Raw genomic sequence first — 15,008 nt, forward strand, 5'->3', positions numbered from 1 at the left:
AGTTGCAAATTTAGATTGTTGTATGCTCATCCCCAAGACTGAATTTCAGGCTCATAGAATCACCCACAGCGAGTGCCCACAGGGACAGTAATAGAGTCCTTTGGACAAAACTCTGCTCCATTACATACATCATGACCCGTGGCTCAGTGTCCCTGATACACCAGAAAAGCCCTCTGATACGCATTATTCTTTCCAGATGCATATCATCATTACTGTTGCTTTCCTCAAGAGGTGTTTGCTAGATCCAAAGATTTCCTGCCCATGAAGTAAGAGATGTTTCTGATGATTATTAAAGGAACACTATTCCTCTCTGTAATTGGACCTGGCATGGTGGGGAACGTCTTTGTTTTTGTGAATTACACGTGCATTTTCTTTGGGGACACTAAAAAGAAATCTGTACATCTAATTCTCATGCACTTGGCTTTTACAAATATCATAATACTTTTTTCCAAGGTAACGCTAAAAACAATAGAAACTTCCGGTTTGCGAAACTTCCCGGACGACACAGGCTGTACAGTGTTTGCGTCCCTCGAGAGGGTGGCCCGGGGCCTCTCGACCTGCACCAGCAGCTTCCTCACTGTGGTCCAGGCCACCACCAGCAGCCCCGGAGCCTCCGTGTGCACCAGCTTCAAGCCAGCATCCACGGGGCGTATCCTTCCCTTTTTCCTCTTCTTTCGGATGCTCAGTTCCTGGCTCGGCATGAACTTACTCTATCACGTGAAAAACGGCAGCAGCCTAAGCAGGTCGCAGAGTGATGAAAGTGAAGGCTACTGTGTTTTTCTACCAGCAAGCCAGACAACGACGTGGCTTTTCTCATTCCCATGGCCCTGCGAGATTTCCTGTTTCTGGGTCTCATGGGCTGGCCAGGGTCTCCATGGTGCGCGTTCTCCAAAGCACCCCAAGCATGCCGGCCACCTGCAGAAACCCGAGGTTCTCTACCACAACCCCCCCGAGATGAGAGCCGCTCACAGTGTTCTCCTGCTGGTGCTTTGTTTTCTTTTCTTTTATTGGTCAGATTGTATTATTTCTTTATGTTTATTTATTTTATTTTTTTTTAAAGATTTTATTTATTTATTTGACAGAGAGAGAGAGAGGGAACACAAGCAGGGGGAACAGCAGAGGGAGAGGGAGAAGCAGGCTTCCTGCAGAGCAAGGAGGCCGATGCGAGGCTCCATCCCAGGATCCTGGGATCATGACCTGAGCCGAAGGCAGACGCTTAACGATTGAGCCACTCAGGCGCCCCTACTTCTTTATGTTTAAATTCTTTCTCTGATAATAAGTTCCTAATATTAAACATTCTCGAAGTCTTAACCCTCGGTTATGTAATTCTCAGCCCGTTTGTGCTGAGTCACAGAGATGGACATCTGGCTGAATGTTGGCACTCTCGTTAAGACTTGAGAAAGGACTGTTTCATTGATCCCTCAGGTAGCAAGTTTGAAAGAAGACTTTCTATGGCTGCGAGTAAAAGAAAAAATGAAGAGTAGCTTCAACCAATTAAAGTAGGATGTTATACAGCCAAGCTGGTGACTGGTAGCCCTGAGCTGACACAGGAAGGAGGTCATAATGACCTCCGGGGGTTTAGCCATCTTCTGTCCGTCCTGCCCCCCTCGGGAAGGGTAAGCTAATTCCAGTTTTCCTGATTATAAGATGCCTCTTTTACCCCCAACCTTCCTACAGGAAGGAGAATAATTGGCAAATTCCTTCAAAATACTAATGTATTTTCTCTTTGACCTGTAAGTTTCATTTCTAGGAGGATTGCTTATATGTGAATTGCAGTATAAAAATTATTATACATTGTGGCGATTTTTAAAAATCATGAACTAAATATCCAGCAAATAGGCTATTTTGCTGGCTGTGTGAAAATATCCTAGAGGATCCAGCCATACAAAGGGATTTTATTGAGCTTATGAAAGAATGGGTGAGTTCAACATGTATTGCTATGGAATGACGTGCAAGGTGTGTTTATAATTAATAAATATAGGAATTCAAAAGCAATGGCATTCAAAAGTGGAATGGAATACTTTAACTCAATCTTATCTCCCTCTTTTGCAAGAGTGCAAAGGAAACTTAAAACAGAATTACCTGGTTTCAGAGAAACAGGGTAAATGAAACAAGTAAGTAGAATTTCCTTTTACATCTCTCTATGTTTTCTGAGTCGCTAAATCTTTGAATATATCTTTTTAAAGATGAATAAAAAATTTATTTTGAAAATAACCTGTGGCTTGTTTCAAGACACATTTATTAATGCCCTCACATTGCCACTGTCATTCCAGCCCCATACTCAGGGGTCCCATCAGACATACTCATGTCCCATCAGAGAGCTACACAATAATTTGGTTTCTACAGTAATTTAAATAAGAAATTTGGTTCATATTTTTCTTAAAGTGGAACCCAAATAGGTATTTGAGTAGAATTCATCATTCCGGCAATAAGATATGTCCTCAAGCTGTTTTGAAAAACACCTGATGTTCTTTTACTGCTTTCACATCTCTTACAATACAAAATCTTAGAATTGATATAAACATTTTCCACCCATTGTTAAGAATGCCTGTATTATATCTGTTTTATCACCCTTGTATACATTTGAGTTTTTTACTTCTCTCCTAAACTTCCCTTTGGTTTTGTGTTAACACAGTTTTAAGTAACTTATTTATGTTATTATGCTATATTGTAATATGTGTAGGAGCTTAACTTCCTGATAGAACTAGATTTATCTTAGTTGCATAACTTTCCTATGACATCTTTTTCTATCACAGAGAACAAGACAAAATAAGCACTCTCTGAATTGGTCATTGGTAATTAACCCAAAAGGAAGGGATGGAAGAGCTCGGAAATGAAACTAAGAATAGCATTTTAAATTAATTATGAAGAAGAGGTTATTGAGTACTAAAAATAGAAAGTATCCAATGAACACAGAGGTGTGTGATTGGTGACAAAAAATGGTTAGGATTGTGTGTTAGTCAGGGTCCTCCAGGGAAAACAGGATCAATAGGAAGTATCTATATCTATATATCTTAACTCTCTGAAATGATAGGAATTGGTTCACTCCATTATGGAGGCAGGGAAGCCCCACAGTCTGCTGTGTGTAAGCTGGAGACCAAGAAGCTGGTGGGGTAGCTCACTATGAGTCCAAAGGGGCTCCTTATTTAAGTACCCAAGTCTGAGGGCCTGAGAACCAGGTGCTCCCAAGTCAGAGGGCTGGAAAAGACGGGGGAGCTCTCCTGCACATGGCCTAGCTCATGAAGAGAGAAAGAATTCACCCTTCCTTTGCCTTTTTGTTTCATTAGGGCCCCTAACAGATGGGTGAGAGGACATCCCCATTCCGTCTACTGAGCACATGCTGATCTCTTCCAGAAACACTCTCATGGACAAATTCAGTTTTAACAGCTATCTGGGCAACCCTTGGATCAGTCAAGGTGACACACAAAATTAGTGATCACAGAGACCCTGGCATTTGGGTTCTCAAATAAGTGCTATTCTGTGCTTCCCTCGGAAAAGTTAGAATTGAGTTGAGAAATTGAAATTGAATCTAGACTCTTCTGCAGAAAATAATTTCAAATTGAGAAACACATAACTAAATTGTTACCCATGGACAGGAGTGGGAGGTAGGAAGCAGAAGCTAGGAAGTGTAGAACACCCTGACATGGCTGGGGGCCCCATCAACTATTGCTTGCCTCTCATTCATAGTTTTGTTACCAGTAAAATAGAGTAGGAAGGTGAAGTCAGCATTGATTTGGCCTGTGAAATCTTACAAAAGTTTTCAAGTAATGATAACTGAAAATGCCTCCAATTTGGTGAAATGCAAACTTCTAGATTTAAAAAGCTAAGAGAATTCTAAGCAGTATAGACTCAAAAATGTTTACATCCAGACCAGTTGTAATCCAGTTTGTAAAAATGAAAGCGAAATATCTTGAAAGCAGCCAGAGTTAAATGATATATTACCCACAATTCTTAAATGACAGTGGGTTTCTTAGAAGAAACCATGGACCTGAGACGAAACTTTATTGATCATCTAACCCTATTAAGTTCCTTCTCGACTGGTGATCCACAGTGAGACTTTGGGGTCTCAGGAAGTATTGTCAGTTCAGAGCCAATGACCATGAATCTCCAAAAAGACAGATTCTATCCCTTTACCCACTCCACAGTCACCATAGTAAATGACTGCATGTCCCTCTGGGGGTGGCTGGGGGGAGGACTCTCAGTGTATGTTCTTCCCAACGTGGCAGGGTTTCTTCATGGGGATCTATCTTCCCCATGATTCAAGGGACTGTTTCTGAAATACAGATGGAATATTTTCTGAAATACCCCTTTCGGTCAGGACATGACTTCTCCTAAGTGTCCTCACGTGGGAAATGGGGAGTAATGGCATTGCCGCCAGCCAGAGTAATGAGGTGGGGTCACAGGTTGGTGCACGTCCAGGCCCTAGAGCAGGACCTGGGCGAGAGTAACCACTCAGGGGACACCCGCTGTTTTCCCCCAATCTCTGGCCTCTGGTACTATGCTACCAGTAAAGTGGGAGTGTGAAAATGAGTAAAGGAAACCTCATTTAAAGTGGAGCAGGGGGAGTCTGAAGAGGGAGCTCTCCTGCACATGGCCCTCCTCATGTCCTGCATAACCAGTAAGAAGGAAGATCCCTCCCTGCCCCAGAAACAACGCACTAACCACACTTGCAGCCAAGGAGTAATCGCCACCACCTCAAACTCTTGTTCTTCTCTGATGAACTTTTGTTCAAATCAACCCTCCCCAATTGCCTCCTAAAACCTAATAAAAGCTGACCTTTCCTTTGTCTCTTTGGACTTGTCTGTGGTGCTTCCATAGTTTGCTTGTCCTGCATTGTCATTCCTCTGCTATTCCCAAAGAAACTCATTTTGCTAATAAAATAACTAGCCATTTTATTTTTGAGATTGACATCAGTTGGTGTCAAAGAAGTGGGATCCAGAGAAGACCCCCAACAACTCCGAGGCTGGTGAACAAACAGGGGACAGGATCCACTGGGTCCATCGAGCTCACTCAACCCTGGAGTTTGAGGGTAATTTTCCTCCTGGATTCAAGTTCTGCTCACTTTGCATTGTTTGAGCTCTGCAGGCTTTATTTGGGGTCTGTTCAAAAGCCTTGTCCTTTCTGTTTTTATGAAGACATCACTTTCCCTGACTAGTACTCCTTTGTTTCTGTTTTTGAAGCTTCTTGAAGTCATCCATCCTGTTCAAAAAACACATTGATTCCCAATGTTTTAGAAGAGCTATTGGAAAATAAGGCCCCCATAATTAAAATATCTTAGGGAATCCAGAGGCAAGATAGGTTCCATCTACCTACCTGGCCCCTGGGCCAGGCTCTTGTGCCTTTCTGGAAAAATGGGTGAACTTTTGAATAATTTGGAATTATAGTCACCATTATTAAGAACATTCCAACTGGATGATCATTTAAGAAGTGCACTTACAAGCAAAGGCTTCAAAATTCCAAAACGAGTTTCCTTGAAAGTTTCATTGCCAAAAAAAGCTGATAAAAAATTAAAGACACAAGAAGTACCTAATACAAAAGACTGGCATAACTCTTACTGCTGCCTTGTAACCTCCTTTACCTGAGCACTCATTTTAGTAATCCTCTGTCTGAATTGCCTTCATGGGACCATGAACAAAAGTCTGCCATATTAATCACCTTACAGACACCCCTCTATCCACTTTCAAAAGAGGGTCCCAATTCAGGTCCCCCCCAGAAGTGACAAAACTGAGGGATTTTCTGGTAAACTGATACATTATTCCCCTAAACAATCAGGGGGAATCTCTGGTAGATATCAGAGCCTACAGAGAGGATCCTGGAAAAACTGGCAAAAGCCAGAAAAGGGTAAAAATTCTTACCAGAAACAGCTTTTCTGAATCTCTGTCTGTGGCACCCGGTTGAGAGAGGAAAAGAAAATTTCACATTGTCCCTTCCTTTCCAAATCCAGACCCATTGGTTATTGATTCTTTGCCTCCCAGAGATAGCTATTACTTCCTGGCTCTTATTTTATGTCCTAAGAACTTGGCTTGGCTTTCCGCCTTTCTGCTGGAGACACACAGGTGGTTGGCTCTTTTCTTTGGGCTATCTTTGGGAGTGGCTCTGGATCTCAGGAAGGTAGTATTCTATGCACCCTTTTGGGGGTCCTGTCTTACCCCCAAAGGGGGTTATTCCATACGGCCAGAAATATGTATTTGTTCTCGCTGGAAAATGATAAGACATTTAAAATAATTTTGTTTTAAGTAGATCTGTGGTCAAAAGTTGGCCAGATTGGAAGCTGATATTCAGAGCCTGGTAGGAATTTTTCAAAGTCTTCCACCCTACATTAAAATTAGAACTAGGTACCCAGAAAGAAAGAAACAAATGGAGGATAATGAAGTTGGAGAGATGGATCTATGATGTCATTTAAGTTACAGCCCAATTATTTGAGAAATTGGGAGCTACTCTCCTTACCTTACAACTTGTAAAATGAGAAATGCAGTTCTCGAGGCAGGGTCACGTTCTACCCATTTGCTTCCACCATTCCTAAAACCGCCCCTATTTGTCTCAAAAGGCTTGTAACCTCTTCAAGAACTCTTATCTACATCACCCCCAATTCCTAAGACCGAAGAAAAAAGGGCAGGGGAGGAAGACCTTTTAGAAGCCCCCTCCCCGGGGCGCCTGGGTGGCTCAGTGGGTTGAGCGACTGCCTTCGGCTCGGGTCATGATCCTGGAATCCCGGGATCGAGATCCTGGAGTCCCGGGATCGAGATCCTGGAGTCCTGGGATCAAGTCCCACATCGGGCTCCCTGCTCAGCGGGGAGTCTGCCTCTCTCTCTGACCCTCCCCCCTCTCATGCTCTCTATCTCATTCTCTCTCTCTCAAATAAATAAATAAAATCTTAAAAAAAAAAAAAAAGAAACCCCCTCCCCATCTAGCCCACAATTTCCATGAGGTTACTTGTCAAGGACAAATACAAATCCTCAGTGTCTTCTCCACAAATACCAGTAGAAAAAGTTTTAGCCATCTGAGCAGTTAACCTCAGTTTATTCTATCTGCCACAAAACTGGATCCAGCTGTTCTCTTATGAACTGGTGAGTTTTGCATTATTATGCCCATCTCATGGCTTAAAACTTGAGAACAATAAGGTCTCTGTTTGCATCTCTCTGTATGTTCATACATCTGTGCGATGCATACATGGTATTTTTTACCTCCAGATGGCGCTGCCAGGATTAATTTGTAAAAGAGGATAGCAGGCTGGTGTATATATACATATCTTAAGGTGAAATCGTCAGTAGGGAGTTGGAATTTGGAGGTGGGGATGAAGAGTTTAGTCTTTAAAGGAGAGACAGAGCGATTTTCCCTAGGAAGATGAGGTGGCAAATCGTGGAGTCTGGGAAGTGATGCAGATGAATTATAGATGTACATTGAGATGAGGGTGGGGGAGAGGGGTGATGTGAATCAGAAGAGCTAGTTTCTCTGTGAAATAGAAGGGAAGATCACTTGCTGAGAATGAAGGCATTATCATGGAGTTGGGCACTAAAGGGAATGGAGGAAAATGGCAAAAACTGTTCTGGGTGGGTGGGAAGCATCAGGCCTAATATTGCCTGTAGGTTCTGAGTTTGTAGACCATATATACATCTGCAAAGCACATGGAATTAGCCTTACTTCCCTTTTATCCTCTAGGTCAGGTAAGAGTGTGTGATAAAAATGGGAAAATATGGACAGAGTGATGATGCTTTACATATTCTGTCTTTTTCTAATGATTTTGTGACTGGTCCTCAAAAATTGAATTATGAACTCCTCTTAAGATGTCTGTAACACTTCAACAAAGGCAGAATGAAAGAGCTAGTCATTACTGCCTAGTGAACTATCTTCAAATTCAGTGGCACACGCCAATAATTACTGATTTCACACAGGCTGGTTGGAGAAGTCATCTGACCTAGGCCGGGTTCAGCTGGGAGACTCTGCTTCCGTCTGCCGGCAACAGGGACAGCCGGAGAGCTTTTCTCTCTATGCCTCTCGGCCCCCTCCTCACACCACTGAGCGAGCTGGGGCTTGTTCTTATGACAACAGCAGAGATACAAGAAAGCAAGTGGAAATCGGCAAGGCCTCTTAAGGTCCAGGCTGGGAATAAGCACACTGTTCCTTCTGCCCCATGTTCAGTGGCCAAACCCAAAGTCAAGGGACCATGTTTTTCAGTTATCTGTAAAACTATTTTTAAAAAACCCCACCTCAAATGTAGTGGGTTAAACACTACGTCCAAATGTAGTGACTTAAAACAATGATTATTTATTTGCTTATGATTTTACAACTTGGGCAGGGATTGACAGAGATGGCTTGTCTCTGCTCCATGGGGTGTCCGCTAGGCTTGGAATATCTGTGATGGCTTTTTCCTTCACGTTTGATATCTCAGCTGGAATGGCTGGAAACAGCTGGGGGCTGGCCAGGAATCTCTGCGTAGGCTTTCTCCGTGGTCAGCCGGAGCCTCCTCAGAAAATCACAGTCTTGGACTTCTTCATGGGATCTAGGTTCTCCCTAAAGGCAAAATGGAAAGCTGATGTATTTTCTTAATGCCTGGGCTCACAAATGTTACTTTCACAGCATTCCATTGCTCCAAGGAGTTAGAAATCCAGTCCAACTTCAAGGGGAAGAGACACAGAGTCCAGTGATAGGTGAGGCAGTTCCAAGGTCACATTGCAGAAGAGAATGAGAGCTATTTCAGAACTACAATCAACTATGGATGAAGACATACTCTCCACCCACAGTCTGGGTATGGATACAGAGAGGGACCAATAATTTAATCAGAGGGACCAATAATTTAATCAACTGCACAGCCTAATGTAAATGTTTGTATTAAGATGATTTAAGATGATTCTAGGGTCAGGCTGTTGTGCAGGTTTATCACAATCTGGCGGATGGTGAGTTGGCATCATGAACAGAAACCCACAGTGCAGAAGTGACTCCTAAAAAGACTTCTGTGTTCTTTATCTTTGATAAACACCAGAGGGTCTGCTAGTTAACATAATGAAATACTAGAAATTGGTTTTCTTTAGTGAAATTTATCCTTGTTAATTAATTAGGATATTGGAAATGTGGTCTTACTGGTAAATTAGTTGTGCCCAAGAATTGTGAATTCGATATTTAAGAGATTCTGTCCGAAGACAGTAAGAATTAAGTGAGCTCTGTAGTCTTCGATGCGAGGAACAATGAATGTCCTAGACTGGAGCCTTCAGTGGTCCTGTGTCTTGCTGTTGGTTTTCCTGACTCTCATAGAAGTTTGGCTGAATCCTGCCTCTGAAAAATTATTGCATCTGCCCCAGTCTTCATGAAAAGTAGGGTTTTTTGTGCTTGTTTTTTTGGTTTGGGGGGGCGGGGGGGACCCAGCTCATACATACAGTGAACAGACTGGTGGTTGACAGAGGTAGAGGGGGTTGCAAAATGGGTTAAGGGAGTCAAAAGTCAAAATCACTACCTATTTCCCACCTACCTCAGGCACAGCAATATGCTGATTCCTGTGCTGTCTACAGAGTTCTGGTTTGGGGGCTCCTTATCACTCATCTTTTCCCAGTCCCAGACAGCTGGATCATCGAGGATGCCAGGTTCTGTTTCTCAGCTGACAAAAGCTGCTGTATGGTCCCTGGTTGTTGGTTCATCAGGGTATACTTAAGGGGGGTGGGGGGCACTAGAGGCGAGGCCGCCTTCGGAAATCAGTATGTCCTTGCTCCCCCAGGCTGGAACTTTGATCCTGCTGGGACCTCGCGCAATTTCTCACTTTTGAGTTCCCTGTCGTGGAGTTCAGTGCTTACCCGTGCAGGGAAGTTACTTAGCACTTTCCAAGTACGCGCCAGGGGCTCCCCGAGCTGATGACCGTTGCAGCAAAGTGGGAAGGCGGGCTGCCAGGAGATGTGCACGGAGAACGCTGGCAGGACCAGGAGCGATAAAGAGAGAAGCTGACTCACTGCAGCACGACGGGATTCAGTCTGTAAGCGCTTGACATCGTTCGGTTCCAAAGCGCCCGGAGAACGGCGAGGATACATAGGCTATAGAACGAACTCAAACACATCAAAGCTGGTGGGATACGGTCGGGAAGGGCCTGGAAAGCAAAGAGGAAAGGGTCTCTGTCTCTCTGTCTCCCCGGCTGGAAAACGATGCTCCAGGTGAGGCTCGAACTCACAACCTCGGCATCCCCCGCACACGTACCGCCGTATAAGTACCGCGCGCTAACCGATTGCGCCACTGGAGCACCCGCGCCTCGCTGGCGGTCCCCGGCCACCCGGCCTACGCAGCGACGCCCGGCGTCTCGGCTGGGGCGCGGCCCGGGTGCCCCCCGCTCCCCGGCGGGTCGGGCCCGGTGCCACCGCGCCGGGGCCCTGACGGCGCGCGGAGACGGCGGCGGCCGCTTGCAAGGCGACCGGGACGGACAGGGCGGGCGCCCCCAGGAAATGCGTTCCGAGGGGCCGGGGGCGCTGGCTCGCACGGCCGCCGCTCGGCGCCTCGCTCCGGCTCTCCCGCAACCATCGGGTTGGAAGGCGAAGGATGCTGGAGGCTGTTGGCTGAGCCAAGGGATGTGAGTGAGCAACAGCCGGTGCGAGCGAGCCCGCAGCCCCTGGGCCGCGGGCATCCCTCGCTGGGACGGGAGGGCGGGAACCATCGAGGGAAGACGGCAGACACAGGCCCAGGAGGGGGTCTCAGGAGTCCCCGGGGTCCCACTGCTGCCTAAACGAGGTTTCAAGAAAAGACCTCCTACTTCGGAGAGTTTTGAGATGAGACGATGGGGGAAGGAGCTCTCCGTGCGGGTGTGAGTGTGTGTACCCAGAGGGCGGGGTCTTTCTTGTGGGTGGGCCATGTGGGAGAGAGATTAAGTAGAATTCGCTGGCACCTCTATCCCAAGCACTTTCTTTCTTCTCTTAAAAAAAAAAAAAGTGACCATTTTTCATGGATAGGTGCATAGGATTTGTCAAAACAAACAAAAACCGTGGTGTAAGATAGAAAAACGTGGAGTGCTGTGAAAGGTACTGTGTATATCAAGTTCCAAGGAGGAAAAAGAGCCCCTGCAGTCTCCTTGACGTTTTTAGATAGTATTTGCTCTTAAAGGTAGATTGTCTTCCAACTTAAAGAGAAAAATTACCACCGAACTAAAGGGCACTAAACAATGTCCCACTGCCTTCAACAACACGGATAAAAGAGATTTGGACACCAGAGGAAAAGTGTACTGAATTTTTTATAGATGCACAGACCCTGAGAAAATCCTAAGCTTTTCTTATGTGGGAAATGTGTAAGGGGCTCAGCCTTGCTTCCTCTTTCCTTCCTCAACCAACCTGCAGAGTGTCCACCATGGGCCTAGCAGGGTGCTAGCCCATAAGGGTGGGGTCAGAGGCATTCCATGTCTTAATATCATTCTGATGAAGGAAGTGAAGGGTGTAGTAAGACCCACTGCACCCTTAACACAAAACTGTTTTCCACTTAACGTCTTCCCAGGTATGTTTCCCTGATTATCCTGTATTCTCTCTCGAGTGCCCTTTGGTCTTGTACAGGAATACAATGCTCCTGCCTACTCAGTATGACAAGTTAGAACTAAGGGCATAAGCCATGGCTTTTGAGACACATGTGTGCCAAGGAAAACAGACATTGCTGGGTGGAGACGTATGGGAAATGATACTTTTTTTTCTTTTTTTTTTTTTAAGATTCATTTATTTATTTATTTGAGAAAGAGAGAGAGCACAAGCGGGAGGGGCAGAGGGAGAGAGAAACTCAAGCAGACTCTATGCTGAGCGAACACAACTCTGAGATCATGACCTGAGCCGAAATCAGGAGTCAGACACTTAACTGACTGAGTCACCCAGGAGCCCCTCATTTTTTTAAGTCATCTCTACACCCAACATGAGGCTCGAACTCATGACCCCAAGATCAAGAGTCACATGCTCCATGGACTGAGTCAGCCAGGTGCTCCTGGGAAATGATATACTTTTTTAAAAACAGGGGCAACAGAGTAGGATTTCAACTTTTTGTTGGAAGGCAGAGTTCACACTTATGATGTCACTGAATGTTCCTACCAATAGGGACACAGGAAAGGACCACAAGGTTCTACTCTGGAAGAGAAGGTTAGGATGACCTCAATGTAAAAAAAGGTGCTGTAGAAAACAGAGTGCAATCAAAAGATGAATGCTGAAACAGAAAGATTAAAAGAAGAAATAAGAGAAAATGTAAACTGGGATCATTAGCATAGGAGAAGGGGGGGAAGGGGCTATGAATTCTGGGAAGTGACAATGTCAGGGAATGCTGAGCATCAGCAACAACCTTACTTCTCTTGACATCACCAAGGAATGCATTTGGCATATGCCATTTTTTTCCCTCTTTCTATTAACAATTAATTATTCGCTGAGATCCTCCCGCATGTGAAGCATGGGGATAAGTGTGATATCAGGGAGGTTACGTCAGGGCTACTGTCCTCCAGGGACTTCCAGGCCGGGTGGTGAGACAGGGCACCCAGATACCCAGGACTTGTGTGGGTCTTTAAGAATGGGGAGAAATCCCAAAGGAACTGAGGAAATCGAACGCATTTACCTTCCCCTCACATCTTTTCCAATCAGCACCCTTTTGTGTGAAGCGTGGGATCGTCAGACCATACTGCATTCTCATCCCCGTGGGCACTTCCACCGGCTCGGCCCTGCTGTGGGGGGCTTGGAGGCTCTCCACCTGCGTGAGGAGAGATGCCAGGCGGCTCCCAGCTCCTATTCCGTGCTCTCTTCTCCATCTGCACTGGTGAGGCCACAGGTGGGAGTCCTTCATCAAAATCAAGTTGGTTCTCTTCTTCCCAAGAATTGTCAGCCTCTCTTTCCACCCCATCACTCTCAGCAGGAACAGTGGCTCATTTCAGAATGGGGGTGGGGGGCGGGGTCAGGACTTTAGGGACACCAGCCCAGCTAGAATCACAATTCTAGAATCATTATTCTAGAACCACCTTCTAGATCTTTTTGCAGCTTCCTCTCCCTCCATCCCTCTGCTTCCCACCAGCCCCCAGTATTTTGTCTTCACAATCACCTTCTTCATCCTAGATAAGGGACAGGAGGAAGAAGATCCCCTTGACCATCCTGGCTCTGGGCTGGGGTGGTGTTGTGCTGGGTGGAGCCTCTTAGAAACTTGTCAGGGACTACTAAGGAAAAAGATAATCCAATGCAAATGAAAGGAGAGAAACAAAGTTGGGGAGCTAGCGGAAGTAAGGTCTTGGGACTTCGCCCTAAGGCTGTAGACTAAGCTGACCAGACACGTTGTGGGACAGGTGTCTGTGTGTTCTTGGCATTGCTGCGACGAAGTCTGTATATTTTGAAAGAAACTAGCTCACACAAGGAAGAGAAAGTCGCGTTTGTCTACTCGTCTTTCATCCTCTTCGCTCAGCGCCACGCTGGTTTTCTTATCTGGTGAGTGATCTTGGGGCTTTGGGAGTTCTTGGGGTAGGTCCTGAATCCAGAACCGTATCTGTGGGTTTCCACGCTTTCCCTTGAGTGCTGTTAGTTCCAGGCACAGATTCAGTGCCATGGCATCACCTTTGTTCACTGCACCTGCCCCTGCTCTATAATGTTAGAATTTTGCCTTCATAGAGGACCTAGAATCCATTTCTTCTGAACATTCTGTAAGAACCATGTCTTGGAGGTGAGAGGGAATTTGTAAAATAGATTATAGTGAGGCACGGGGTGGGTGGGGGAAAGAAAGGGGAGGGACAGAGGAGTCTGCACTTTGGGTTCCTACACCACACTCGCATTGGTCAAGCCTGTTTTTAAATATTTAGAATTGTTAAATTTCTTAACATATGTCAAGTATCATAGTCCCTTCATCTTCAGTAGGATCATTCTCACATCAGGAATTCTCTGCTTCGTCAGCTCCCATCACTGTTGGCTTTGGTGAGTTTTACAGCAACCAATCCAAGTGGACCCAAGCAAATACCAGTCACAATGGTGGAGAAACCTGGGAAAAGATGGCTAGCCTGACCTCAGTGGTGGTGAGAGGCTAACTGTAACAGAAACATCGTGTCCAACCTGTAAGTCAAGACTTCACAGCCGCACACACACTCCTATTTAATGGCTGTGTAAGACTAGAAAGAGTTGCCCGTTGCTAATCCTTGTTCACATATGGGTTAGGACTCCAGGAGTTTATGTTTTCCTAAGAGAGAAGACACACTTGGGGTGTGGGGAGGGATGAGTGTGCTTTGGCTCTTGGGGACTTGGAATGAAAACCTTCTCACCTTGAAGATTCCCTAGGCCCAATCCCCCACCCCCGACGTTCCTGGTCCCCTGGAAGTAGTTCCCTAAAAGTAACCACAGTTCTTTCTCCACCTGTGAATCCTGAGCTTTGATAAAAATCCTCAGCCCTCTGGAAATTTCGTGAATGGAATCTTTTCACTATTTTATTATTCAGGACTCTTTGTTGCAGGGAACAAAACCTTATCCAAAACTACCTTCAATGATGACAAAAGTCTGAATTTATTGGAAAGATGCAGGGGTAGCTCATAGACTCAAAGGAAGTCCTGGTAGAATCAGGGCCACACAAGGGACTTTGGGGACTAGAACCTGGAGCTCATTTCCTTCAGGATACTTTTTTTTTTTTTTTTTTTAGTAATCAGTGAAGGTTACTGGAATTTCCTGACCCATAAATATAAACATTATTCTGAATTCTCCTTGCTCATCACTTTTGATGAATCACCAAGGCCTATCCTTTCCACCTCAACCAAACCTCTGTTCCCCTTTCTGAGCCTTCCTCATGCTCAGTGGCCAGAGCAGTCCTTGTCATTTCTGCCCAGACTATGGGGTCTCCAAATGTGGCTTCTCCCCCACGGCAGTCTGCCCCTAGTAGTGCCTGGTTCAATCTTCCTAAGACACAGAACTGACAGTGTTCTCCTTAAATGGTTCCATTTTTCAGATCTCTGGGTGGCTCGGTTGGTTAAGCATCTGCTCTTGGCTCAGGTCCTGATCCCAGCCAGAGTCCTAGGATCAAGTCCCACGTTGGGCTCCCTGCTCCGAGGGGAGCCTGCCTCTCCT

The 15,008-nt window shown here is 45.5% G+C and overlaps 1 protein-coding gene and 1 non-coding gene across 2 annotated transcripts; one reads left to right on the forward strand and one right to left on the reverse strand.

Moving 5' to 3' along the window:
• The first annotated feature begins 273 nt into the window (after positions 1-273).
• LOC135365614 (vomeronasal type-1 receptor 51-like) lies at positions 274-1,391 on the forward strand. Its single transcript, XM_064598085.1, has 2 exons — positions 274-1,033; positions 1,237-1,391. The coding sequence occupies exons 1-2, from the start codon at positions 274-276 to the stop codon at positions 1,389-1,391; spliced, it is 915 nt and encodes a 304-aa protein (XP_064454155.1).
• An 8,734-nt stretch (positions 1,392-10,125) lies between these two features.
• Positions 10,126-10,219, reverse strand: TRNAI-UAU (transfer RNA isoleucine (anticodon UAU)). The gene is made up of 2 exons: positions 10,182-10,219; positions 10,126-10,161 (listed from the first exon to the last, which is right to left on the reverse strand). It is a non-coding gene; the product is annotated as a tRNA-Ile (tRNA).
• Between the last annotated feature and the right edge of the window lie 4,789 nt (positions 10,220-15,008).

This window comes from Mirounga angustirostris, unplaced genomic scaffold (genome assembly GCF_029215605.1).
Source record: "Mirounga angustirostris isolate CCGP_5_RB_7025 unplaced genomic scaffold, mMirAng1.0.hap1 SCAF_8, whole genome shotgun sequence".
In the NCBI taxonomy this organism is placed as follows: Eukaryota; Metazoa; Chordata; class Mammalia; order Carnivora; family Phocidae; genus Mirounga; species Mirounga angustirostris.

Coding starts and splice junctions, on each gene's coding strand:
- LOC135365614 (XM_064598085.1), top strand. CDS start 274: ATGTTTCTGATGATTATTAAAGGAACACTATTCCTCTCTGTAATTGGA. Junction 1,034..1,236: donor AGATTGTATTATTTCTTTAT/GTTTATTTATTT, acceptor TGAGCCACTCAG/GCGCCCCTACTTCTTTATGT.